Source organism: Dama dama, chromosome X, assembly GCF_033118175.1.
Source record: "Dama dama isolate Ldn47 chromosome X, ASM3311817v1, whole genome shotgun sequence".
Taxonomy (NCBI): Eukaryota; Metazoa; Chordata; class Mammalia; order Artiodactyla; family Cervidae; genus Dama; species Dama dama.
The window spans coordinates 92,969,559-92,996,753 of record NC_083714.1 but is presented as its reverse complement, the minus strand read 5'-3'; the positions used below and the strand labels follow the sequence as shown (position 1 = coordinate 92,996,753).

Genomic DNA, 27,195 nt, shown 5'->3' with positions numbered 1-27,195 from the left:
ATCTGGTCTGAGCTGCCCCCACCTGAGTAGTGTCTTCTAAATGGGACAAACAGAAAGGGTCATGTGGGAAAGGGGCCAGAGTGGAGTTGAAGCAAAACACCCCCTGAAGTCTACACATGATGCCTGGGGCAGGAGAGTGTCACTGTGAGGAGTGGGGACTCCGGTATAATGCAGCACTGGGTGACTTTAGGCAAATTCTGTAACCTCTGTGAGCTTCCATTTTGTCAACTGTGAGATGGAGGTATGTACTTACCTCAGGGGTTGCTGAATATTAAATCCAATAGTATAAATAGCACTCCCACTGTTATTGTTTAGTAGTACTTTCTTCTATCTTGTCACTGCTGTTTCTCACTGACTTGGAGACATGCTGTGCTCAAACCTGCCACCTCTCGGGCATAAGTCTGGACTTTTCTGTCATTTCAGGTTCTGCCTTCTCCTGGAAAGCTCTTCCTGACTGTGCCTGCCTCCAGGGCTCCCTTCCTCCAGGCTCCTTTAGTGACATTTATGACTCTGTAAGAGACATAGTAACAATGATAACACCAAGAACAATAGTGAATTCTCAGTTCTTGACACATTTGAATTTACTTGGCTCCCATGACAATTCAGTAAGGTGGATACTGCTATAATCATCCCCATATTAAGTAGGAAGAAACTGAGTCAGGCAGAGGTTAAAAGAAGAACTTCCCCAAGGTCACGCAGCTCGGGGGTGATGGAGCTGGGATTAGGACACAGGCAGTCTGAGTCCACCACCCACATCCTTAGCGACTGTGTCATGCTTTCCCCTTCCCTTTCCCAGATGCCTGCCTGGGAGGCAAGAGCTAAATCTTGAGTCTCCCACCCTTGCTTGACTGTTCCCCACACCCACCAGCAATCACTGACTCCTGTACATACAGTCCCCAGGTCCTTGCATGTTCCAGACCCCCCAGGGTTGACAGATGGAGAGGAGAGCAAACACTGAGGGCTGGGTATCCATGCTCTAAAGCAGAGCTGCACTGAGGTGGGGGAGGGTGTGCAGGAGGGAGTGGGGATTGTTCTGATGGTGGCAGGCCTGCCTGATTAGCACTTTCTAGCTCTGAGGGTGGAGAGCAGGCTGCTAGGTGGCATCAGGAGAAGAGACATTTTAGTGAGCTATCTTCACAACCAGGTTGTATTATTTAGAAGGTGTGGGTGATTAGGGGCAGGTAGATGAGTGGCTGGATTCACTTTTGTGAGCCCTCTAGCTGGCCTGGCACATGCTAAAATTGGGTATGTATGTGAGGGGCTTTTGTCTAGATGCTCTAGTCCTCCCTCCAGTGTTCCCACCTCAGGGCTCTCGGGTGCTGCGAGCTTCCTTCCCTCAGGTTGTACCAGCTGTCAGCTCCATTACTTTCAAGCTCATTCTGTTACTTGCCTCCAAATGAGCTCCAGGGGGTGCTTCAAGGACCGTCAATCTTAGCCTCTGCCTCCCTGAGAAGGAAGGGCTTAGTACCAGCTCTGGCCAAGTTCCCTAGGAGAGTTCAATGTTTGTTCAGTTTTCAGACCTTGGTGCCTACCATAGGGCCCAGTGCAGAGTAGGTGCTCGGGTAATATTGGTTGAATAAATACACAACCAAGGGGGAGTGAATTTGGAGGGGAGAGCCTGGGGATGCTGATGTGAGAACAGATCAACAGGAGATCTGTGGGCATTTACTCAGTTTCCTGGTTTCATCTGTAGTCCAATAGAAGCTATTTGACCTTTCAAGGGAGCCTGGCATGCTGTAGTTCATGGGGTCACAAAGAGTTGGACACGACTGAGCAACTGAACTGAACTGACGTTTCATAGCCTTAGGTTCCCCTTTTGTGCAGCAGGCCTGCCTTGGACAGGGCTGTTGTGGAGACCAAAGAGATACAGGATGATCAGGTGCTTCTCCACTACTGATAACTTACTTCAGGTTAACGGTTCATACTGCAGAAAAACTTGTATATGTTTTTTATGTCTATGGCCAAGATTATTTCTCCTGTTTAATGAGGATTCTAATGTAGTGGCTCTGACTCTGGAGCCAGACTGCCTCAATGTGGATCTTGGACCACCACTTCTTCACTGATGACCTTGGGAAATTACTCTGTAGCTGTGGGCCTCAGTTTTCTCATTAATCAAATAGAGATATTATCAGAGCACCAACCTCACAGGGTTGTTATGAAGGCTCAATAACATAAATCATATAAAAAGTACCTAATCTAATGCCTGGGACAATAATGATGACTTGTTGCCCTTTGGCTGCTATGATTATTATCTCATTTTATATTTGCAAATACCTCATGTTGTCAGTACTATGATTGTAATGCTATTTGACAGATTAGGACACTGTGGCATAGAGAAATAAAGTCTTATCCAGTATGATCTATATAAAGTCCTTAGCTCAGGGTCTGGCACATAGTAAGTAAATATTAGTGTCTATCATGAATTATTCTTAATACACAACATAATTACATTCAGTATCATAAAAATTGTTATCAATAATGATCACAGCCAGAGCTGAGAAGTAGCAGAACTAGGACTAAAAGTCAGGTCTTCAAGATCGCTAGCTTGTTACTCTTCCCACTCACCATACTGCAGAACCTGTATGCTCTGGAGTCCTAACATGGCCATCAGGCCACTCTTTGGGGTTTTCCTTCCCTTCACCTCACCATGGCCTGAGCATACCCATCATTACCCCTATCCCTACCTTCTCCTTTGTGCTCCTTGTCCCGGCCCTCCCTTTGGCCGCTGCTGGGCTCCAAGGCAGGCTTGTGTCTGTTGGCTTCCAGAGGAGAGCAGACCTGGCTTGAGGAGGCTACTTCTTTCAGGCCCATTTCCTTTCTGTCAGAGACAATTTTCTCTGGATCTCAGGGTGGGGCCAAGCTCCTTCAAGGCATTTCCTGCCCAGAAGTTTATATTTGGCCTCAGCAAGAGGAAAGGGAAATTGGGTTTAGGAAAGGGGGTTGGGATGTAGAAGTGGTGGTACAGGGTCAAAACAGGTGAGCACCAACATTTTGCAGAACAGGAGAGGGAAGCAGGAGATGGCGGATATCCCTTCTCTTAAGTAAGTTTGTGTGCTCACAGGAGCTTGGGATGGGAAAGCTAAGTGCTCCATGAGGCAGAATGCCTCCACCCTCATGCAGAGTTTATCTTGTATTCTCACACCTTTGGGCCTTGGTTCTTGAATGTATGGTTTCTGCCCTGGGGCAAAGTGGGCTGCCAGTCAGCCAGTCTGCTGAGTTGCAGATGCGTGCTCAGTTCTGTGTCCTCACTGTGGAGATGCCAGAGGAGGGGGTGAAGTCGAAGGTCTGCACAATGTTTAGTTGGGAAACAGGACTTCCTATCTAGGTGTTGCCAGAACATGCAGTAGCCCACACCACATAGCACTGGGGAGACTGAGATACAAAGCACCCAGTTGCTGGAGCTCCAGTGGAATGGGGGACACAGTTATGTGCTGTCGAAAAGGTAATGGAAATATTCCGGGGGGGGCACTTAATTTAATTGGGTGGTAGGGGGTTGGTGAGAAATCAGGGAACAAAGTCTTCATGGGATAGGGTGTCTGACCTCCATTGTGATAAATAATAGGAATTTGAAGCTTCAAGTCTGGCTGGGTCTTGAGTGTGGAGGTGGTAATCAGTCTGATGTCTGCCCCAGCTGTGGGCAGTGGGGAGCCCATTAGGTTGCAGACTAGGAGAGTGGCCAGGTCAGAGCCGGGCTCTTGGGAGAAGAAGCTGGCAGGATGACCAGTTGAAAGGAGAGCCTGGAGGCTGGGAACTTGCAGGGCTGAAATAATCCAGGCATGAGAAGAACCTGGAGCATGATTGGGCATGGGAAATCGTGACTGTTGGATGGAAAAATGGATAGAAGTTGGTGGCTAAATACATGAGCAGAAAGAGGACAGACCAGCCTGACTGGAGGTTTAAGCCTTACTGTTTGGTGCCTTTGGAGGCTGGAAATCAGGAGAGCTGAATTGGAAGGGAAAGATGGGTTTGTTCTTGGTCCCCATTGAGGGTTCTCTCTTGAGTCTCCCAGAAGAGAACATGCAAGAGGAGGCTCCCCTCTCTACTGATCACACAGACTTCTGTTCTGGGTCTAGATTTTGGTGAGTGGACATTGAAAGATAGGGAAACTGCCACTTAGACGGAGGTACTGGCTTGCCCAAGGTCATCCAACAGGTTCCTAGTGGAGCTAAGATCAGAATGTAGTTCTCCTGACTTTGGATCCAGTACTCTTTCCACCCATACCACAGTGGAGGGCAGTTCCATCTGCCCCATACCAGTTAGGCTGGCATCTCTTGCCTCCAGGCTGGGAACTGGAAGTGATAGAGTAGCACGTGGATTATTAAAACACCTGTCTTTCCTTGTCTCCCGTGACCTTGTCAGAGCACCTGGGATGGGGTAGGGGACAGGATCCCCTGAGGGCAAGAAAGCTAATGGAGCCTCTGTGGCAGAGCAGGTGATAGCTTTGACCTTCACTTTCACAAGGAAGCCCTGTGCCAGGCAAAATGTCAGCTGTCTGCTTTGGCTCTGCTGCATCAAGTGCTTGCCTAGGAGACCACAGACTAGGCTGACTCTGAACCCGAATTCTCAAGCAGCCCCAGCAGGCCAGAAATCTGGGTTATCCACAGGGTCCTCATGGTCTTCCTCCACTTAACAGCTGCATACTGCAGCTTGGGGTGCAGCTTTGTGTATGTGTGTGGAGACAGAGCACAGTTGGAAATTCCTTGTATCACTTCCATATTTATAAAAACTACAAAAATAAGAACTGTCACCTCCCCCGGCTGACCCTGAAAGGGGTCCACAGTGTCCAGAGATAAGGGACCTACAGTGAATGTTGCATTCATTCTTCACCTCACTTCTCAGGACATCCCCAAGGTGAGTTGGGGCTGCCTGGAGGTGCTTGAGGCCCCCAGGTAAGGTGGAAGGAAGTTGTTGTTCCTGGTCTGTTACACTTCAGGTCTGGAGTCAAGCTTTCTTTTATTATGGGAAGTGTCCTGTGCATTGTAGGATGTTTAGTAGCATCCCTGGCCTCTAGTCAGTAGATATTAGCAGCATCCTTCCCCGGTTGTGATGACCAAAAATGTCTCCCAATATTGCGCAAGGTCTCCTGTGGTGGTAATGGGTGGGGGGTTAAATTGTCTCTGGTTGAGAATTCTTGTGGCCCCGTGGCCATGGCATGGACATGGAGTGTTAGAGAAGGATGGCTGCACCTGTGAACTTGCCACTGGCCATCAAGTAGATTTCATGGCTTCATTTTGTTGCCACCCAGTCCCACAGTAGCTCTAGCTGAGACCAGGGCTCACATCCGAACAGGTGCAGCAGGGGCCCCAAGTTCTGCCCTGCCACCAGAGGCCAGTCAGTGTCTAGCACTATCAAGCTCAGCCGCTTGACATCAGCAGTCCTTGCTGTGGCAGCCCTCCTGCAACGGTTGGAATGTGGGATAAGAGCTATTTTGGTCTCAGTTTCTCTTTCCCCCTCCCCTGGAAGAATCTAGTTAGAGTTGTGATTCCAGCTAAGAGCAGGAGAGACAACCAGTACACCTGACCTCCCAGTGGACAGAGCATGGTAGACCCCGGCATGTCTGCTGCAAGGTCAGGAGGGGAAATCTTGACAGTCACGGCATCCACGACAACTCTTGGTCTTGGCCCTTGTGAAGGCCCTTCTCCATCAGTCTCCCAGAGAGAGAGGTGCATATCTGGGTGGTCACCTGTTGCAGCACCTTTACCAGGGTCAGTGCAAATCCCACAGACCCCTTTGTGCAAATTCAAATGAAGTACTGCCTCGGGGCTGAGTGTACACACTTCTCGTGGTCAAGGCCCCTTAGTGTAATCTTATAGGAGAGTGGAAGGAGCAGGTCTCGAGCACTTGGGGTCAGCTGAGATCTGAGCCCTCTGCTGGAAGGCCAACACCTCCTCCTCAAGTGAGGTCCCTCTCTAGGAGTAGAGGTAGGCAGAAGAACTGAGAGGTGCATCAACCAAGAGAAATGATCTGAGAAGCTCTTTGCCAGGACTTGGCATTTCCCAGGTGCAACAGCAAAACGAGTGGTCGGTGGCCCCTCTGCCTACCTTGGCGACCAGCTTGGCCTCACAGAGTCCACCCTGGAAACTTGAGTTGTCACATAGATACCTGGGAACTTGGGTTGTTACATAGACAGCAGCCTCCCAGGGCTTTCTTCACCCCTCTGAACAGTGGCTCTTTCCCCTAGGCTTACTGGAGGTGGGAGACACCATGCTGAAACAAACCTTGTTTTGGAGATACCCATCCTGTGTTCACCCTGGAGAAGGCAATGGCAACCCACTCCAGTATTCTTGCCTGGAGAATTTCATGGACAAAGGAGCCTGGTGGGCTACAGTCTATGGGGTCGCAAAGAGTCGGACATGACTGACTGACTATCACTCATCCTGCATTGAGGCCCACAGCGGGAGATGCCCTTCCAAATAGGCAGCTAAGTAAGAGAAACGAAACCAAGTTTGTTGAAAGCTGCCCCATGGAATAAGTCAGCTAACTGAATAAATTGCCTTCACAGACACCCGCAGATGTCTATCACATGCATTCACATCACTGTTCATTGGCCCCAAAGAGAGCACGGGCCAGTGATGAGAACAGGCCCGAGTGTAGCCTCTGGATAGAATCTTTCTGAACACCTATGCTGTGGCTTTTTACCAGGTTATGTCTGTTTTGGGCAGTGGTTCTCGATCCTGGATATGCTTTTAAATCACCTGGAGAGCTCTCAAAAACAAAACAAAACACAACTAACTCTATCCCCAGAGAGTCTGATTTAATTGGTCATGATTTAATTGGGCCTCAGGCACTGGCATTTTCAAGTTCTCCAGATTATAATGTGTAGCCCAAAACGAGAGGGGACTGCTCTGGTAGTAACAAGAACACTTTGATCTGGGCCTCTGTGACATCTACCCCTTTCTTGTCCTAGGCCCTGGATCTTGCCCAGTCCCAAGGCCTGAGCTGGATTTTTGGGTTGGGAGGGAGCAGGCTGAACCAGGACTTGGGCAGCAGCTATCTCACAGCCCACAAGGTAACCAAAGGCATAAAGGGCTTGAGTTCCCCGACAGTGGTGTGAAGAGGGGCGACTGGTGAGTGAAGAGAGTGGCTGGATGAGACCTGAGCTCTGGCAGCTTAGTTGCTGATTGTCTTTTCTTCTCCTAGCTCACTTTCTCACTTCTTTATACCTAGGACACAATCTGAACTGAACTTTAAAAACACTGTAGATACAAAGTTCAAGTTGTCTTAATAAAAGCAGCCCTCTCTGATGATAACTTTCATACAGCCTCTTTCAAAATCAGACAGAACTCAGTCAGATGCACACAGTAACCTCAGAGGTAGGCAGTAAAGTTGTTAGTCCCCAAATTGTAGATTTGGAAACCAAAGCTTAGAGAGTAAAGCAAGTTGCATATGATGATTTAGGCAGCAAGTGGGAGAGTCAGCTTGATTGGACAAAGCTTTTTCTCCAACTCAGTTATCATCTCTGGGTGTTATTGTATTTCCTCAGTGGGAAATAGTGCTGCCTTTTTCCTGAGTACATAAACTCTTCCCTTGTTCATGTAGAGTTTCTCTAAAACAGAAGCCCTGCTTTTCTCTTCATTGTATCCTTCTCTGTATAGAAAAATGTGCCGTGCTAAGAGGATCCCTGGATGTGGCCTGTGGAAGTGTAGGTGTAGATACTGTCATTTACCCCGAGACAGTACACTGCTGCTCGGCTACTTCTTCTTTGTCATTCCCCTCTGGGAGATCTGTGAACATGGCCCTGAGGGATGATTGACTCTGGAGCATTCTAGTATGTCCTCTCCCCCAACCCTTGAGGGGATCAGCTGGGCCCCTCCCCAGGGAATCTCGGCTTAAATCTTAGTGGAATCCAGCTTGTGCCAGCCGGATGCTGTCCTTGACCTGTCCTGGCATATTACCCCAGTCTTGGCCAGCAAAATGACCTGCAGAATGTAGTAGTTAAAACTGTTGGAATTTGCACATCTGGACACAGGCAGGACCAGGGGCCACAGACATTCCTCCATTACTCGTCTCAGCCTGCCCAGTGTCACTTTTCCTGCCAGGCACATAAGGCAATCCTTGGTCTGGGCTCCCTAGGCTCCAGCCCAGGTAGACTGACTACTGGGGATGGGTGGTCACTCCTGGCCCCAGCCTGGACAGACTAGGATTGGTGGGAAGGACAAAGCAAAGCACCTTGGCTCAGCCCTTAATCACTAAGACAAAAGTCCCTGACCACTCCATTTGGGAGGGAGCCTCAGGGCCTCTCAAGCCTCTGTGAGGTGGTCTATTGTCAGGAGCCCATGTCCCTGACATCCTGCCAGGTAATAAGCCATTACATTCTCTAGATTCCTGCCAGGAGGTGCTGCTGGGGATTCATTCAGACCCTGCTTCTAACTCCTTGGCTGCTTTGTCTTTTGGAATCATTGTGGCCTCTTTGATAATTCTTCCTCCTAATCTCACTTCCTTGCGCCATCTAGTTCCAATTCTGACAGATATATATGCAGCCACTATCCAGGCCCAGAAAAGAATACTACTTGGGTCTTTTTCTCCCATTTTCTCTTTTTCCTTGGGATATATATGCAGCCACTATCCAAGCCCAGAAAAGAATACTACTTGGGTCTTTTTCTCCCATTTTCTCTTTTTCCTTGGGACCCTTCTGTCAGTGTTGGGTAGGAACTCTCTGCTGAATGTTCGGTACAATGTGCCAGTGATTTTTATACCTGGTATTTTATTTAATGTTCTCAGTAGCTATTAGAGGTGGATTCTATTTTTGTCATTTTACAGAAAAGAATACTGAGTCATAGAGAGGTTAAACAACTTGGCCAAAGTTAGAGAATTGGCTAGTCAGACTGCTTAGTCAGAGAGCAAGTGACTGACCAGGATTTGAACTCAGACTTGTCACTTCACTAGACCAGAAGGGCAGAAAAAAGTTTGGGGACCTGGAGTTGGTTCCTTTGAATCTAAGCCCTTTGTTTATGTGGCATCTGAAGGCAGGTGCCATAATGCAATGGAAAGAGCACAGGACATGGAATTAAAAGATGGTAGTAATTTCAGTTGTGACACTTAATTCTGTGTGATTTGGTAAAGTCCCTTGGGCCATTGCCAGTATGTCCACATTGTAGCTTTTAAAAAGTACTGATTTGGAGAGTCTTAAGATGATGCTATGAAAGTGCTGCACTCAATATGCCAGCAAATTTGGAAAACTCAGCAGTGGCCACAGGACTGGACAAGGTCAGTTTTCATTCCAGTCCCTAAGAAAGGCAATCCCAAAGAATGCTCAAACTACCGCACAATTGCACTCATCTCACACGCTAGTAAAGTAATGCTCAAAATTCTCCAAGCCAGGCTTCAGCAATACGTGAACCATGAACTTCCAGATGTTCAAGCTGGTTTCAGAAAAGGCAGAGGAACCAGAGATCAAATTGCGAACATCTGTTGGATCATCAAAAAAGCAAGAGAGTTCCAGAAAAACATCTATTTCTGCTTTATTGACTACGCCAAAGCTTTTGAGTGTGTGGATCACAATAAACTGTGGAAAATTCTGAAGGAGATGGGAATACCAGACCACCTGACCTGCCTCTTGAGAAACCTGTATGCAGCTCAGGAAGCAACAGTTAGAACCGGACATGGAACAACAGACTGGTTCCAAATAGGAAAAGGAGTACATCAAGGCTGTATATTGTCACCCTGCTTATTTAACTTATATGCAGAGTACATCATGAGAAACGCTGGGCTGGATGAAGCACAAGCTGGAATCAATATTGCCGGGAGAAATATCAATAACCTCAGATATGCAGATGACACCACCCTTATGGCAGAAAGTGAAGAGGAACTAAAAAGCCTCTTGATGAAAGTGAAAGAGGAGAGTGAAAAAGTTGGCTTAAAGCTCAACATTCAGAAAACTAAGATCATGGCATCTGGTCCCATCACCTCATGGGAAATAGATGGGGAGACAGTGGAAACAGTGTCAGACTTTATTTTTCTGGTCTCCAAAATCACTGCAGATGGTGACTGCAGCCATGAAATTAAAAGACGCTTACTCCTTGGAAGGAAAGTGATGACCAACCTAGATAGCATATTAAAAAGCAGAGACATTACTTTGCCAACAAAGGTCTGTCTGGTCAAGGCTGTGGTTTTTCCAGTGGTCATGTATGGATGTGAGAGTTGGACTGTGAAGAAAGCTGAGCACCGAAAAATTGATGCTTTTAAACTGTGGTGTTGGAGAAGACTCTTGAGAGTCCCTTGGACTACAAGGAGGTCCAACCAGTCTATCCTGAAGGAGATAAGTCCTGGGTGTTCATTGGAAGGACTGATGCTGAAGCTGAAACTCCAATACTTTGGCCACCTGATGCGAAGAGTTGACTCATTGGAAAAGACCCTGATGCTGGGAGGGATTAGGGGCAGGAGGAGAAGGGGACGACAGAGGATGAGATGGCTGGATGGCATCACCGACTTGATGGGCATGAGTTTGAGTAAACTCTGGGAGTTTGTGATGGACAGGGAGGCCTGGCGTGCTGCGATTCATGGAGTCACAAAGAGTCAGACACGACTGAGCAACTGAACTGAACTGAACCACAGATCAATTAAATTGGCCTCTGGGGGTGGGGCTCCCAGGGATTGGTATTTTTACAAAGCTTCCTAGTTGATTCTAATGTGCATCCAAGGGTGAAAATCCCTGAGCTAGGTGATTTGTGCCAGTGCTTCCCAAACTCTAATGTGCATGCAGATCACCCAAGGACAGACTTAAATGTAGATTCTGTTTCAGAAAGTCTGGGATTCTGCCTTTCTAACAAGTTCCAAGGTGAAGCCAATGCTGCTAGTCCAATGATCACACTTTGAATAGCAGGAAGCTAGAGGGTTCTAAGGGCTTCCTTGGTAGCTCAGCTGGTAAAGAATCTGCCTGCAATGCAGGAGACCCTGGTTTGATTCCTGAGTCAGGAAGATCCTCTGGAGAAGGGCTAGGCTACCCACTCCAGTATTCTTGGGCTTCCCAATGCGGGAGACCTGGGTTCAATCCCAGGGTTGGGAAGATCCCCAGGAGGATGGCAACCCACTCCAGTATTCTTGCCTGGAGAATCCCCATGTACAGAGGAGCCTGGCGGACTACAGTTCATGGGATCGCAAAGAGTCGGATGAGACTGAGCGACTAAGCACAGCACAGCACAGAGGGCTCTACATACGAATGAAGAGTCTTGGCACCCACCTGAGTGAGCTGGTTCCCTTCCCACCAACCCTGGCCAGGGCTACTGCCAAGCATTAGGGGAGTGGTCAGCCTTCCCCTCTCCCATGGGCCCTTGTGACTCAGGTGAAAGGTGCAGATGTGTAAGATCAGGACTTCATTCCTGCCGTCTTCCACCTCCTCCAAGCTCAGAAAGGGCATCCTGATGCATCTTCCTCTGCCACCTCCTCCTTGTTCTGCCTCTAGCCATGAGTGACCAGGGGCTACAGTGGTCTTCGAGTGTGTGTTCCTGACATGCAGACCTGATCCTGAAGGGTGGTCCCCCTGCCTGGGGTGTCCTTTTCCCCAGGGACTGGTAGGAGTAAGAGACAGGGAAGTGGCTGTGGCAACTGACTCAGCTGTCCTACCAGCAAAACCGTGTCCGTCAAATGCAGCCTGGGCTGGAGTGAAGTTCCTTAGGGCTGTTCTCACTGTGTGCCCAGATCACCACTGACCTAGACATCCAGATCCTTTTCTGGTCTTGCATTGCCCCCTGCCAGAGGGGCTGAGGTACTGCTATCTGGGCTCTGTGGGAGCAAACACTTTCCAGTACCTCTTAGAGGTCCTCATGATTCTTAGATCTCTGTCGTAGGTTAGAAGGTTATGGTGATGTAAAACACGTGTGCACACAGACGCAGGTGTGGGTACAGACTGAGGCGCCTGAGGGGGAGTGTATCCAGGTGCATGGTCCCACACTGATCTGTGTGGATCACGGACATGAGCAAACGTGGCTACGGTTACTTGCGGAGACAGATACTGGGATGGCAGCAGCCAATGCACACGCTTTCAGAAACGCAGAGTGTTCATCCCCACCCCTTCCCTGTTGGCCCATTAAGCCCTCAGGGGCTCCAGAAGCCACAGAGCCTTTTCTTCTCTGCAACAACTCCTCATTAGTGACCCTTGGGGAGCCTATCTTTTTTCAACCAACTTCCACCTTCCCACATTCTTCCTTCCCTTGTCTACCCACCTAGCATCTCTGAAATATGTTTGTGTCCTTTACCTTATGATTCCTGGCTGCCAGAATCTCATCTTGGATTTCCCTGTGGGAGAGCACTGGTGAGAGAGCTCTTCCTGTCTTGGAAAATCCCCACCAGTCTCCTTGGAGGCTCCTGGTTATAGTTTCTAAGGAAGTGGAAGAAATGTGGGGGCAGGACTCCATGGGCCAAACAGCTCTGCAGAGGCAGCAGCCTCTCTGTGGCCCCAACATCAATGACAGCTCCCATGGTCCCAGCCTGGTACCATGGGTGGGGAACTGGGCAGTCCCAGGGTTCTGCTGTAGGTACTCAGCCTGCCATGGCCAGGAGGCCCTCCACTGTGGCTTTAGTCCACCTGCAAGTCTCCACTGAGGCTAGCAGGGGTACCCCACCCTGTGCCAGGCACTCCCAGGGCAGAGTTGGGAGGCTAACCCAACCATTGCCCTCCAAGACTCCCATAAGCCAGCACTGTCAGCTGGACAGTCAGCATTGTGTTGTGCCACAAAGAGGCCAAGCCATGGGGGAGGGCTGGAGCAGTCCAGGGAAGCCCCATGGGGATGGAGGCATCCCCACCTGGACCTTGGTGATGGGAGAGGAAGAGCTGCCTTGTTAGAAGGGGTCAGAACCTTGAGCAGGAGTCACACTGAGCTTGGACTCTGGCCTCTGCACTACTGCCTTATTGTGTGAGACTTGTAGATGAGCCCTTCCTTTCTGAACTTGTTTGGATATATGTACAATGAGCATATTAACATACAGCTTATGGTGTGTGTTTAATGAGATTTGTTATCAGAATGCTGGGGAATATTAGGTATGATGATGGAAAACAGAATAATGCTGTTGAACATTTTGTATCCCTAGCTGGACCTGGGCTGTGGAAGCGGGTGCCTCCCTGGTGGTGGGGGAAGGAGGGGATGAAGACACAATGGTGTTTTCTTCCCCTGGCAGTATTCCTTGACCCCAGATGTCCCTTGGGGTTGTTGCTGGTGGTGGTCCTTTTCTTGGGCAGAGAATACGGTATGAGAGAGGTGTCCCATCACATCCAGGGAGTAGGGTTTGGGGAGCAGAGGGGAAATTCTAGCTGTGACATGGAGTGAATGTGCTAGCCCCTTCGTGCTTCTGTTGTCATTTCCAGGTCACTAGAGCTATAGGTGCCTCCCTGCTGGAGGTTCAAGGGTGCATACCCAGGGTGGCTTGCCGCCAGCACCTGCTAACCTTCTTCCTCTGCTTATCTCTCTTCCTCTCATCTGTTTTAGAAGCTGAGGCCAAAAAAGCATGCAGGTGGCTCCGAGCAACAGGATTCCCTAAGTATGCTCAGCTTTTTGAAGGTAAGGTCACTCAGTGGTTCCCCTTGCCCCACCCCAGAGTTGCCTTATCCCTCATTTTTCAGTTGGAACATGGGGCCCATAAGAATTTTTTTCTCCCACCACACAAGAAGCTGTTTATCCTGGCCTGCTCCCATAGTTACAGCCTCTGTCCTGTCTTTTCTCCTGCCTGCTCATCAGCTCTCACAAGTTCTGGGGTCTCCAACATGTTAAAGTGCCTTGTCTCAAGCAGGGCCGCTGCACTGCACAGTTCCCAAGTACGGTACTTATGTAGACGTAACATGGAGGGTGCACTCTAGCAACCCTGCTTTCACCTTCCCTCCCAATGGCCTTATTTCTCTGCTTTCCTTCGTTTTTCTGTTTTTCTCTAGAGTTGTTCATACTTGCTGTTTCCATTCTTCCCACATCCCTACCTGTACCTTGGCTTCATTCCCACCTCGCTAACAAAACAGTCCTTGTCACGTTCACCAGGGACCTACATGTGGTCAAATTCAGTGGTCACTTCTCAAACCTGACTTAATCTCTCAATAGCGTTCAGTGCAGATGGCCACTCCAGCTCCTGGACTGCCCTCTTCTCCCAGCTTTCTGGCAGCCACTCTCAGTCTCCTTCGCTGGCTCAGCTTCCTCTAACTGCTCCTCATTGTTAGAGTGTCCCAGGGCTCTGTCCTAGCCCTTCTTCTCTCTGGACATTTATCTATGAGGAGATCCTTTTCTGAGCACCATGTATATTCTGATGACTCCCCAGTTTCTCTCTGTCCAGACCTTAGGCCCAAACTCCATATTTATCTCTTCAACTCTCAATTCAGTATCTTCACTCAGCTGTCTGACAGCTCAGATGTTACCACCTGATGGCTCCACCACCACTTAAGCCCCACATCCCAGCATCATCCTCTGGTTCTCTTTTCCTTTGTGCCTGTATCTAACCCGTTAGCAGGACCCTGCTCCCTCCAGACTATATCTTGAATCAGTCCACTTCATACCACCTTAACTATCACATTAGTGTGACCTCGCCCAGCCTAGTGCTACAGCCTCCTTTCTACACTCCGTCCTCTACTCTGATGTTCAGCAGCTAGAGTGACCCAGGGAGTGCAGGCCTGACCACAGTATACCCCACTCCACTCTGTTACTCACTCCTCTGTGGGCTTCATGGCACACCCAAAATGAACTGAGAGGCAGTGCTTTGTTCCAGCCAACAAAACTGCATCACCCAGTTTCCACATGCTTCTCTCCACTTTGCTCACTACTCTCTGGGCTTGTTTCTACCACTTGCTCACACCAGACTCTCGCCCTCCTTGGAGCCTTAGTTTTGGTCCTGCTGGAGACTTTCTCCCAGACTCTTTGCCCAGTTGGCCCCTTCTTGCTCTTCAGGGCTCAGCTCAGAAGTTACTGCCTTAGTAAGGCCTCTCTTTACCCTGTCACCCTGGCTCATGTCTTTGCTAGCATTTGCAACAGCATAGTTTGTTTCTCTCACATACTGTTCATCTGTTGCCCCTGTGAGAGCGTAAACTCCATGAAAGCTTGGATCATTTTTGTCTCATTCGCTGTTGTGTCCAGTGCCTAGCAGAAAGTTAGTGCTCAATTAACATTTGTAAATGAGTTCATGGGCTTGTTTTACTAGTAGGCAGAGAACTGTGAGATTTTGCAGGTATTCTCTCCTCTTCCTTCACTCCTTCCTCTCTCCCTTTCCCTTCTCAAACCCTAGGGAGCAGGTGCTCTTGCTCTGAGCAGAAGGGAAAGGGAGCTATTGTTTGACTGCACAGTGTCCTTCTTCTTTCTCTGGTCCCCCTGGTTCACCTTGGGCCAGGGAGGAGGTTCCCTGTCTTGAGCAGCTTCCCGCATGGACCTGCCTCACTGACTGATGGGTCCTCTTGTCCAGCTCGACCTTTCTGTCTTCTCCTTGATCTTCCCCCTGTGGCCAACCATGAGCTCCCTGGGTCCCTCCTTCACTGCAGCCTTTCTCTTCCTCCTCAGCTCTCGCCTGCCTGCCTCCCTGCTGCCTGGGCCCCCTTCTTCTCACTGAAGGGTCCCTGGCACTGAGTTTCTAACCTGCTTCCCTCGACTCATCTCTGCTTTTCTCTGCCATACAGAAGGTTTGTTTCCCGTGGATATTGGCTCTGTGAAGAAGGACCACGGTTTTCTGGACGAGGACTCTTTGGGGGCCCTGTGCAGGTAGGGGTGCTAAGGGCTAGGCCTGGGAGGTCATGGGCCTGGCTTGGGGCTTCCTCATGGGAAAAAAGCCATCCTTGTCCCCCCTGACAAAGTAACCTGCCTATTAACAAAGCTCATCTGCTGCTCTCATGCTCTTCACTCTTCACTCTGTCTCTGTGCCTGTGATATCCTCACCGCCCACCCCCAGGCACTAGAAAGCCAAGGTCTTTGGCCTTTTTTCCCTTCAGTTAGAGCCTCCAAACATTCTTCTAATTTGTCCCCCTCTACTTTTTGAGGCCAAACCACGACTTCTTGGATCCATCCTTCTAACTGGCCTTCCTGTCTTCCATCTCTGCGTTCCCCTCCTTGCTCTGATCCAATCCCACAAGAGCCACCAGAGTCAGCTTCCCAGTGAGTGCTCCTCTGCTTGAAATATGTCACTGTCTGCAGAAAGAAGTCTAAAGATTTTTAGTATGACACCTGAGGCCTTTTGCAACATGGTTCTGACCAACCTTATCAGCCTCAGTCCTCCCCTCACACATGCACTGGTCTGTTTACTGACCATTTCCCTCTCTACCTTGTCACAGGCTTTGGTTGATGACTGGGATAGGAGTCTCTATCTCTCTCTCGATCCAAATCCCATTTCTGTTCTCCAGCAAGACTTATCTCTGACTGCACCCCCCTGCTTCATGGAAGTTGCTCATCCCACCCTCTGTGTGCCCTCTATGCCTTCTGTCTATTCTGTTCTTGAATGTGTCCCATCTCTGTAGCGGTTGTTTTTTTTTTTTTTTTGTCTCATATCTATAAGTTCCTAGAAGACAAGAGCCCATAATCTCTACAGCATCATGTCTAGCACTGAAACCTTCATGAACACAGGGACTTGGGAGATGTTTTGATGTCTTGAATATGTGAAGCAGTAGACGGCATCTTCCTAGTGTCTAGGCTAGTCCCTGCAGGCTCAGTGGCTTGTGACCCTTGGGTGAACCCTGCTTTGTATTACTTGCAGGAGGCTGATGACCTTGAACAGTTGTGCCTCGATGAAACTGGAGGTTCATTTTCAATGCAAGCAGGTGAGTTAGGGCAAGGATAGGGTCTGTGGTCTTGTGGCACCATGGGGAACCCACAACATACACAAACCACTTTTGAAACTAGTTCCAGTGTCCTAGGAGTCTGGGCTGTCTGGTGCGGTGCCTTGCTCCAGCCTGGGAGTAGAATGTAGGGGGCTTTATGAAGCTGCTGGGTTTCAGCTAGCCTGATTTCAAAGTTGGGGTATGAGAAAAAGTACCCTGACCCATAGCATCACTCAGCCTTATCAGCCCACCACTCCCTCCTGGATTTTCTAATAACTTGACCTAGTGATGGCCATCCCTCAGGGAGGTCTATCTGCCTACATGCCTTCTCTGTGATGGCAAAAATTCCTTGACTAGGGGGCAGAGACAGAATAATGTGATGGAAAATCATGGCCCATATGATCTTAGAAGATCGTAGAAGTCAGGATGTCCAATCTCACTTCTTGAAGTCTTACCACACTAAGCCTCATTTTCTCCAGCTCTACAATGAATTGAGGGCAGCATTAATACCCTCCAAAAACCTTTCTGACTCTGCTAGTCTGGGATTGCAGAAACTAAGATGGCTCTGGGTCTGCATGTAGCCCTGGAAGGTGGGGAAATGAATCTTTCCTTCCCTGAGGTCAGACTTTATGGGTTTTCTCTGGAGCTTTTTCCACCAAAGTCCTGCCGTCAACAAGTTGCCAGGGAAACGGGAGACCCTGGGCTCCTAGCCCTAGCTCTGCACTGACTTTTCAGTGACTTTAGACAAGCCTCCTCCCCTCTCTGGTCTTCAGCTTCCCCACTTTGCAAAGCAGAAAACTAGAAAATGTAAAATAGCCTTTTTAGCTCTGGCATTCTGGGATTCTTATATAAGACTATAGCCTCAAGACTCGCTGGGAGGCTGCTGAGGACAGGATGTCAGGATGCTTGGATTCCAGCCCTGCTGTGTCACTCACTTGAAAGTGAAATTGTTAGTCCCTCAGTTATGTCTGACTCTTCGCAACCCCATGGACTATAGCCCTCCAGGCTCCTCTGTCCATGGGATTCTCCAGGCAAGAATACTGGAGTGGGTTGCCACGCCCTTCTCTAGAGGATCTTCCTGTGACATTGTATGACCTTGGGCAAGCAGCTTCTCATTTGTTTAGGTTTCCTTGTCTGTAAAATGTGTAGGGATTTGATTGATCAGATGACCACTGCCCTGCATCCAGGCTTTCTCCATGACTCCTGGCTTCTTCCGGCACTCCCAGAGTGCCGAGGAGTGCCTCCCACTCCGAGGATGTGTTCTCAGTCAGAGAGCAGGGCCCTTTGCCCCCAAGTCCCCAAAGAGTTTGGAGGCAGAGAATGGAGCCCAAGAAAGGGCTTGTGGACTGGCCACCTGTGACCCTACCCTGTGATGCCCTTCTCAGAATGAAGACGCAGAGGAGGAAGAGCACTGTACCATCAGCAACCACTGGACCTTTGAGCGAGAAAGTAAGCAGTGGTCTCGCGTGGGTTCCTCTGACTTGTCGGCCCCACCAAGCCCTGGCCTGCCAGTGACCTCTGGCTGTGAGGGCGTCCTCACTGAACTTAGTGCCACCTCCCTGCCTGCCGTCACTGCGAGCCTACCACCTGAGCCAGCAGATCTGCCCTTGCTAGGCTGTTCTTCCGGCCCAAGTCATTGGCCCTTCCTCAGCCCCACTCGGGGCCAGGAGGGCCCCCAGGACAAAACCAAGAAGCACCGTTCCCAGCGCTTCCTCAAGCACCTTGAGTCTCTGAGGCGGAAAGAAAAGGGTGGAGGCCGGCAAGCAGATCTGGAGCACAGCTCAGTGACCTCAGAGAAGGTTGCCAAAGCCTCCTCTTTCCGAAGTCTCCATGGCTTCCTCTATCGGGCCAAGAACCGGGCGGCCACCTCAGCCAGTGGCAGTGACGCTGAGACTCAGAGGGCCTGGAAGAAGGCCTGGCCTGTGGCCATGTTCCAGCATCCTCAACGGGCACAATGGGGTGATTGCCTGGTGCATGTGCCCAGAGACCACAAACCAGGCACATTCCCTCGCTCCTTGTCCATTGAGAGCCTGTGCCCTGAGGATGGACACCGCCTGGCAGATTGGCAGCCAGGTAGGCACTGGGGCTATGAAGGGCGCCGGGGCTCCTGTGGCTCCACAGGCAGCCACACCAGCATCTATGACAACATGCCGGAGCTGTATCCAGCTGAGCCTGTACTGGCTGGGGCTGAGGCTGAAGAGGAGGAGGAGGAAGGTGGGGACAGCTACACTCGCCTGGATGACATCCTTCAGCACGTGTGGGGGTTGCAGCAGCGGGTAGAGCTCTGGTCTCAGGCCATGTGCCCAGACCTGGAGCCTGGAGATAAGGAAGAAGAAGAGGAGGAGGAAATAGAGGAGGAGGCCACTTCAACAGTAGAAATAGCCACCGATGGAGTGGAAGGCCAGACCAGTGAGGCTCGGACCCAGGGAGAGGCTCCAGCCCTCAGGGAGTCCCTAGCCCTGGGCCACATGGATGTGCAACTTGGAGTCCTGGCTCAGCCTCAGACCCCCGCCAAGGCTGAGTTCCTGGCACAGGTAGAGGCTGGGACCCCAGGCTTTGCCCAGGATCATGAAGAGGAAACACATTCAGGGGGGGAACCAACCTCTTCCTCCAGCCTGTCTGTGGAAGAAGGACACGTTTCCGACACTGTGGCCTCCTCCAGTGAGCTGGATAGTAGCGGGAACTCCATGAACGAGGCTGAGGCTACAGGGTCCCCGACTGGACTCCAGACATCAGTACCCCGTGAGCGACGAGATTCAGGTGTCGGGGCCTCACTTACCAGACCCTGCAGGTGGGAGTTCAGGGTAAGGGTGGGGCAGGGCTTCTGTTGTCTCTCTCTTTCTCCCTTCTCCCTTTCCCTCCCCCTCCTCTCATCTCTTCCCTTACCCCTGTTCTCCCCTCCCTTCCTTGTCCCCCTTCCATATCCCCCCTTCCTGCTGCCAATTTTTTAGTCACAAGGCGCAGGGGAAAGTTCTTAGGGGCTGAGTGATTGCCTGCCAGCAGCCAGTCCCAGAAGAAAAAGAGAAAGAGTACGGGACTCAGGAATCTAAAATGTAAGCTTTAGGACCTGCCTCTGCTATAGCCTGTGCAAACTATAGCTCCTTTTGGGTTTTAGTTAGCCCATGTGTAAATCAAGGGCATTGCAGGAGATGGTCACTGATCCCCAGCTTCACTATTCTGGGTTTCTCAGAGCAGCCCCTCCCCTGCAGTCTTGAATGGAAGAGGGGCTCATACTGCTTGCTGGCACTAGATGGGCCTGATCTCTGTACCACCTCCCTGACAACATCTTGGCCTCTGGGCAGCCCTGGAAATCAAGACTAAACTTCCTCCACCCTGGAGCCCTGCAGCAGTGCTGACAGTGGTCCCATCTCTTTGTATATTTTTTCTTTGGCGGGGGGAGGAAAAGGACCAGAAGAATACAACTTTTCCTAAGGTTTGCTGAAACCTGCTCCTCCAGCCTTCTCTACCCCCTCGCCCCTCACTAGGAAGCTCCGTTGGCATAGCTTTCAGAACTCTCACCGGCCCAGCCTCAACTCGGAGTCACTGGAGATCAACCGGCAGTTTGCCAGCCAGATACACCTCCTGCACAAGGGCTCACTGCTGCGGCTCACCACTTTCATGGAGAAGTACACCATCCCCCATAAACAGGGCTGGGTCTGGTGAGTCCTCCTGGGCCAGAGTGGGCACTGAGCTGCTTATCCAGGTCTTAGATCCCTCCCTGCCCCACTCCATGGTCCTGTGAGGGTCACCCTCAGATGGTGGGTCAGGCAGGCAGAGCCCCTATGTCAGTGGACGGGTGGGATGTGCTGGGAAACTGGAGAGGCCAGCATGACTCCGGGTGCCTTATGTATGTCTGTGGGAGATGCACGTGGGATTTACATGAGTGTGTGCCATGAATGAGGAGGGGGTGAAGGGGGTACCTCTTCTATCCCAATTTCCATGCTGCCACCAAGGAGAATGTCCTGAAATGCAGCTTTGGTGGTCATTTTCCTGACAAAACCCTGCTGTGGCTCTCTATTGTCAAAGAATAAGGTCCAGTTTCTTTCCCATCATGATCGTTTCACGTTTCAACCCTGCCTCATCTGTCAGGGTCTTTACCCTACCACACCCAAACAACACCACCATTCAGGCCAGCAGACCAGTCACCCTTCTCTGAATGTAGAGTCTGGTTCCTGCCTCTTTACCTTTGGCCATGCTCTTCTCTCTGCCTGGAATGTCTTCTTTTCCCCATTTCTCCTCTGGGACAATGATTACCTATACCTCAAGAACTGGCTGAATTTCTGCCTTCCCTTTGAAGCCTTCCCTGACCTGCTAGGTACAGTTCCCCTCCCTTGTGGGTCTTCCTTAAGTTCTTGGCTCACTTCTGGCCATGTGTAATGTGTATTGTCACTGCCTGCCAATGCAGTCATCTCCTTGACCAGACTGAGAGCTCCCCATGTTCCTCTGGGACTCCCTAGGACTGGGCCTAGGGTGGGTGCTCGATGAATGTTGACTCTGGACAGATGGCATGTTTCTTACCCAACCTGAGTCCCCAAGACTGGAGATAGTCTCCAAGCTGTGTCTGGGCCTACCCTGTCCCCATTCCTGATCTTTTATCTCTCCCTTAAATAGGTCAGTCCCCAAGTTCATGAAGAGGAACAAGACACCAGACTACCGGGGCCAGCAGGTATTTGGGGTGCCGCCCCTCATTCACGTGCAGCGCACAGGCCAGCCACTGCCCCAGAGCATTCAGCAAGCCATGCGCTACCTGCGTAGCCAGTGCCTGGACCAGGTGAGGCCTTCCAGGGATCATGAGAAGAGATGGCAATGGGAAAGAAGTCCAAGGCTGAGGGACTGGGGAGGGGAGCCACTCTGGCCTTTCCCCTGGGTCGGGCTGGCCCAGCGGAGACTTTTCCTATACTCATGAAGGCCAAAGAAGGATGGACTCAAGCTCCCTTTCACCTGGCTTTGGGCCAGCTTTTTTTCTCACCCGAGTACAGTAGCCCCCATCTACCAGGAGCCTGCCTTAGCCTAGGACCTTGTTTTCCTACTCATCTCCCCTAAGGCCATCTCTCTCCTTGAACCCAAAGCTATAAAAACCTATCTCTCCGATTTTTCCACTTCTCTCCTACCCTGCCTAGCAGGAAGCTTGCCAGGCTTGGGGGTCTCTGGGGTGGCCTACACTCCTGACACCCAGTCTATGGCTGGCCTCACAGTCTCCTTCCCTCCCCTGCATGGGCCAGGTGGGCATCTTCCGCAAGTCTGGGGTGAAGTCCAGGATCCAGAACCTGCGTCAAATGAATGAGACCTCCCCTGACAATGTCTGCTATGAGGGCCAGTCTGCCTATGATGTGGCTGACTTACTGAAACAGTATTTCCGGGACCTGCCCGAGCCCATCTTCACCAGCAAGCTTACTACCACTTTCCTGCAGATCTACCAGCGTGAGTCACCCACCTATCCCCAGTAACTTGCCAGGTTCTCAGCCTTCCTGAATCCTAGAGTTTGTCTAAGATAAACCTTGTGCAGGCAAGTATAGCCATGCCCATGAGCTCAGTGAAAGATTTTCAATGCCAAGTTGTAAGGTTGTTAAAGACCACATTCTATTCCCCAAACCCATTATATGGAAGGATAGACTGAGGCCCTGAAGAAAGGCAGGGACTTCCACAAGGGTACATTTCATATTAGACCCGGGCTTGATCTAGCACCCAGAGGCCCACCCCCCCCCCAGAGTCCACCTTCCCCCTTAGCAATTTCACTTTGGGACTGCTGTGCCTTCTACATTCCTGGAATGCAGAGGCTCTTGGGGAGTAAGGAAGTCCATCTGTCATGCCTTCCTCACAGTCCTCCCCAAGGATCAATGGTTGGCAGCCACACAAGCCGCCACCTTGCTGCTCCCCGATGAGAACCGAGAGGTACTACAGACCCTGCTCTATTTCCTAAGTGACATTGCCTCTGCTGAGGAGAACCAGATGACAGCCGGTAACTTGGCAGTGTGCCTGGCACCTTCTATCTTTCACCTCAATGTCTCCAAGAAGGATAACCCCTCACCCAGGTGAAACAGGGCAAGGCATGGCAGGGAGGGTTTGGGGCTCATTGGCTTTTTGGCCCTGGTTGGCTGGCACTGTAGTTCCCAGGCACCACCACAAGGGGTCAGTCTGACTCTTCAGGGGCCTGAGGCTGGTTGGATGCTGTGAAGCAGGGGCTTGAAAAGGGCAACAGATTGTTTTGTGTTCAGGACTGGCAAGCAGGCTTCTGGGGAGCTTGCCTTGTGCCCTTGTGCCATCCTCTCTTCGTGGCCCTTCCCTCCAGGATCAAGAGCAAACGCAGCCTAGTTGGCCGGCCAGGCCCTAGGGACTTGAATGAGAACATGGCTGCCACCCAGGGCCTATCACACATGATCAGTGACTGCAAGAAACTTTTCCAGGTGAGTCACTCTAGGCCATGGTGCCTACTTCCCAGACCCAGTAGAACCAACATACCTGACCTTTGCACCCTAAATCAAGGATAGGGACAATCTTGACCACCTATGCCTCAATCTCCTACTTTCAGCTCTTCCCCTGTAGTTTTTCATCTACCACCCTGCAGCAGCCAGACCTCTGCTCCCTTAAAATGAACCTGGCAGACCCCACAGGCTCTAGGACTGGGAGTCCCTGACCCTCTGCCACTCTCCATGGCCCCCAACCCAGCCTGTGTATGCCCTCCCAGGTGCCCCAAGACATGGTGCTGCAACTGTGTGGCTCCTACAGTGCAGCTGAACTCAGCCCTCCGGGCCCAGCCCTGGCTGAACTGCGGCAGGCCCGGGCTGCTGGTGTAAGCCTGAGCCTCTATATGGAAGAGAGCATCCAGGAGCTGCTGCACAATGCTGCTGAGCGCTTCAAGGGCTGGATGAGCATGCCGGGGCCCCAGCACACAGAGCTGGCTTGCAAGAAGGTGAGGACCTTGCTGCCCAGGCTGGCCATGGGACCAGGAGGGGGCAGAGCACAGGCTGTGTGCAAGGATCCCCAAGGAAGGAGCTGCCCCGCCTCTCACTGTGCTTCTGCATGGAGAATGGAGAATGGCAGGCAGCAGAGCAAGCACCGTAAGGAAGTGAGAATCAAACGAGACCAGGGCTCTGTCTTGGGGAGCACCTGCTGGCATTACCTTCCCGAAGGCCTGCTTCAGACAGGTATACTTTTAGAGCCTCACTCCCATCCCTCCCTGCACCGCAGTCATGCCAAGCTCCTTACATTTCCACCTTTGTGCTTCTTGCCGCTGCTGTTCTTCTGCCAGGATGGACCTGCCCCAAGCATTATATTTCCCCAGCCTTTTTCAGCCCCAATTTGATATGCCCCCTCCTCCACTCAAAGGCTCCAGTCATGCCCCAGGCTGGAGGTGACTTCTCTCTGTCCTTCTTTACATGAGCCATGTTCTTTCTCCAATTCTGATTATAAGTAAGGCCACAAGTCCGAGGTTTGCCATGGTCATAGTAAAAACCCCCTCACAGGATCAGGGTAAGAGGCTTGTACAGGGCCTGGTACATGCAAAAGGCACCAAGAGTGGCAGCTTTTGTTGCTTTGCACGTGCTCCACTTTCCACGCTAGGTGGGGGAGTTCATTGAGGATGACCACCATCTTCGGTTCCAGAAATTCCAAGCACTGTGCCCAATTGCTTGGTAGAGCCTAGTAGGCCTTGGAGAATATGAGTCCTGTCATCTTTTTGTGCTCTTGAGCAGGCAGAGGAGCAGTAATCTGGAAAGGAGAAAGAGGACAGGAAACACAGGGCCGGTCTGTCTGGATCTGGCTGGGGTTAGCAGAGTAGCCCTGCAGCCTTCCCTTGTTGGGGGCTGGAGTGAGGGCAGGCTGGTGCCCAGGGGTGGAGTGGGAGTTCTCCAGCCCTGACAGCTGCCCCGTCCCCACTCTTGTGGCTCACAGGCACCAGACGGGCACCCACTGCGTGTGTGGAAGGCATCCACAGAAGTGGCGGCCCCTCCAGCTGTGGTGCTACACCGTGTCCTGCGGGAGAGGGCCCTCTGGGATGAGGATCTTCTGCGGGCCCAGGTGTTGGAAGCCCTGATGCCGGGTGTGGAGCTGTACCACTACGTCACTGACAGCATGGCACCTCATCCCTGCCGCGACTTTGTGGTGCTCCGGTGAGGGGCTTGAACTGTCACCCTTCTGTGCTTGGGGGACTGGGGAGGTTGGGAGGAAACCGATGCCAGGAAGCTAAATGTGTGCATCCCTTCCCCACAGGATGTGGCGCTCTGACCTGCCCCGTGGAGGTTGCCTCCTCGTGTCTCAGTCCCTGGATCCTGAGCAACCTGTGCCGGAGTCGGGGGTGCGGGCTCTGATGCTCACGTCCCAGTACCTCATGGAACCCTGTGGCCTGGGCCGCTCCCGGCTCACTCACATCTGCCGTGCTGACCTCAGGTACAAAGCCCCCTCAGCCCTGGTACCCCCCACCGCCCCGCCCCATGCTCCTGATCCTAGGAGGCAAGTCCTATCTTCCTTGTCCCTGGCAGGGGCTCAAGGGAAGAACCCACAACTCATGCCTTCCTGCTTCTACCTCCTCAGGGGCCGTTCTCCTGACTGGTACAACAAAGTCTTTGGACACCTGTGCGCCATGGAGGTGGCAAAGATCCGGGATTCCTTCCCAACCCTGCAGACAGCTGGCCCTGAGACAAAGTTGTGAGCCTCAGCCTGATCCCAGAATGCCACTGCCCAGGCCACCTGGCACAAAGGCAGTGAGGGGGGATGAGAGCAGAGAACCCCCAGATGGATGCTGCTCCTAAGGGTAGAGGCAAGGCCATGCAGTCCCCCTTACTTCCTGAAGTTCCTCCATATGTACAAGGGAGGAAAATAGAATTTCAGTGTCCAGTCTCCATTCCATCTCCACCCCTGAACCTGTGTTCTCTTCTGAGAGAAAGGAGTCATTTTCAGAGCAGGAAGACAGCTACTGCCCTCTGGGTCCATGGAGCGACCAGTCAGTCTAAAGTCTTCCCAGCTTTCTTGCCTGTGGGTTGAGGAGACAGAGAGCAGTGTGTGCTCCCAGCTCTCTGCTATTCCGAGAGGTTAAGTCATCCTGTTTGCTGCTAGGGTCCCTTTGAGGTTGGACAGGAGGTTCTGGTCTTGCCTTTGGGCCCAGCATTGATCCTGAACTGGCTTTTGCAGAGAAATTGGACTGGAGTAGACAGGCACAGGGGCAGAGCAAAGTGCAGTCCCACCCACCATGAACTGTTTGATTTGTATAAATAAGATGCTGATTTTTATGAGGCTGATTTAAGGAGGGGGCAACAATGGGTCCCAGTAGGTGACATGACGATTTAGGATAGCTTGGGATGTGAGAGTAGGGAGAACCTTCCTTTCTCAGATCTGAAGAGACCAATGAACCAGTCTCCCCTGACTTGGGCCCCATAGTTTATCTGCAACTCCCTAGGGTCCCATATAGCCACTGGCTATGCAATGCCATGTCTAGCGAGTAAACAGACACCTCACAGGCTGAATAAAAGCAGATGGTGGTGAGGAGACACTTTCTGCATTTGCATCACTTTTCCTGCTCTTCTTGCCTGTGGTAGCAGGCTGATATGACAGCCCCTTCCTGCAGCAGAGATCTGGCCCCTGGTTCAAGCAGCCAGCCTGTCAGATGGAAGGGCTTAGTGTCATCTCAGTCCACTGGGACTTGATCCAAACCTGACCTATCCTACCTACCAGTCGTGTTGGTTCACGTGCAAAGTCAAATGCCAAACGCCAACTGGTGCTTTGTTATCTTTGGCTGAATAAACTGGAGTGGGATGGGTTCCAGCCAACCAGTTGTAATGTTTAAACCTATCTATTTTATTTGTACCTATAAATACTGTACAGTCAGTATTTTATCAATATTAAAAATGTGTTTATGTACATATAGTTAAATATATATATATTATACAGACACATCTATCTATATATATACACGCACACACATATTCTATCATGAGTGTACCATAATTTGTGGGTGGGGGCAGAGGTCTAGAAAGCCTCGGGGGGCAGGGCACTTAAGATGAGACAGGGGAGGTGGAGAGCATAGTCCATGTGATACTCCCCAGTGCAACAATAAAGCATTCCTAGAGATGCACTCTATCTGTGTGGTTGTCTTTGCAGAGATGATTGGCCAGTGACAAGGGACAAGTTACGATGCAGGTTCAGTTCAACCTCAGGTTCAGATGTTGTGAACATTAACAGAGGACACCAGGGGAGGCCACAGGAGAAATGGGGAAAGGCCTCAGTCTTTCTCATTGGGAGTTGATTTGGGCTGGGGGGAGGTAGGATTCCAAGAAGCCAGGGCTTCAGTAGAAGCCACAAACCCTATCCCCTGACTTGACCAGGTCCCCTATCTGAGCAGCTCCCAAGCATGACCTCATGCATGCTAATGATAGCCCTATGGAGGGATGCCTTTGGCTATGTTGTCCTTTCTTCCTCTGTTGCGCACAGCTCAAGCTGATGGATAAAGAGTTATGACCCAGTCTCAGGAAGCTTGGGGACCCTGTTCTACCCGC

At 51.0% G+C, this 27,195-nt stretch overlaps 1 protein-coding gene across 2 annotated transcripts in view; it reads left to right on the top strand.

Moving 5' to 3' along the window:
• STARD8 (StAR related lipid transfer domain containing 8) overlaps nucleotides 1–26,676 on the top strand; it is a 33,379-nt gene extending 6,703 nt beyond the window's left edge. The window contains exons 2-14 of one of the 2 annotated variants that reach the window (XM_061136350.1): nucleotides 13,422–13,493; nucleotides 15,578–15,659; nucleotides 16,645–16,708; nucleotides 18,094–19,499; nucleotides 20,194–20,367; nucleotides 21,320–21,479; nucleotides 21,931–22,129; nucleotides 22,530–22,740; nucleotides 22,998–23,112; nucleotides 23,394–23,618; nucleotides 24,599–24,816; nucleotides 24,917–25,093; nucleotides 25,238–26,676. In XM_061136350.1, the coding sequence (XP_060992333.1) occupies nucleotides 16,652–16,708; nucleotides 18,094–19,499; nucleotides 20,194–20,367; nucleotides 21,320–21,479; nucleotides 21,931–22,129; nucleotides 22,530–22,740; nucleotides 22,998–23,112; nucleotides 23,394–23,618; nucleotides 24,599–24,816; nucleotides 24,917–25,093; nucleotides 25,238–25,355 (3,060 nt within the window). In that variant the 5' untranslated portion in view covers nucleotides 13,422–13,493; nucleotides 15,578–15,659; nucleotides 16,645–16,651 and the 3' untranslated portion in view covers nucleotides 25,356–26,676. The remainder of the gene's footprint in view (nucleotides 1–13,421; nucleotides 13,494–15,577; nucleotides 15,660–16,644; nucleotides 16,709–18,093; nucleotides 19,500–20,193; nucleotides 20,368–21,319; nucleotides 21,480–21,930; nucleotides 22,130–22,529; nucleotides 22,741–22,997; nucleotides 23,113–23,393; nucleotides 23,619–24,598; nucleotides 24,817–24,916; nucleotides 25,094–25,237) is intronic. The other variant, XM_061136351.1, reaches the window with a different exon arrangement.
• The last annotated feature ends 519 nt before the right edge of the window (nucleotides 26,677–27,195 follow it).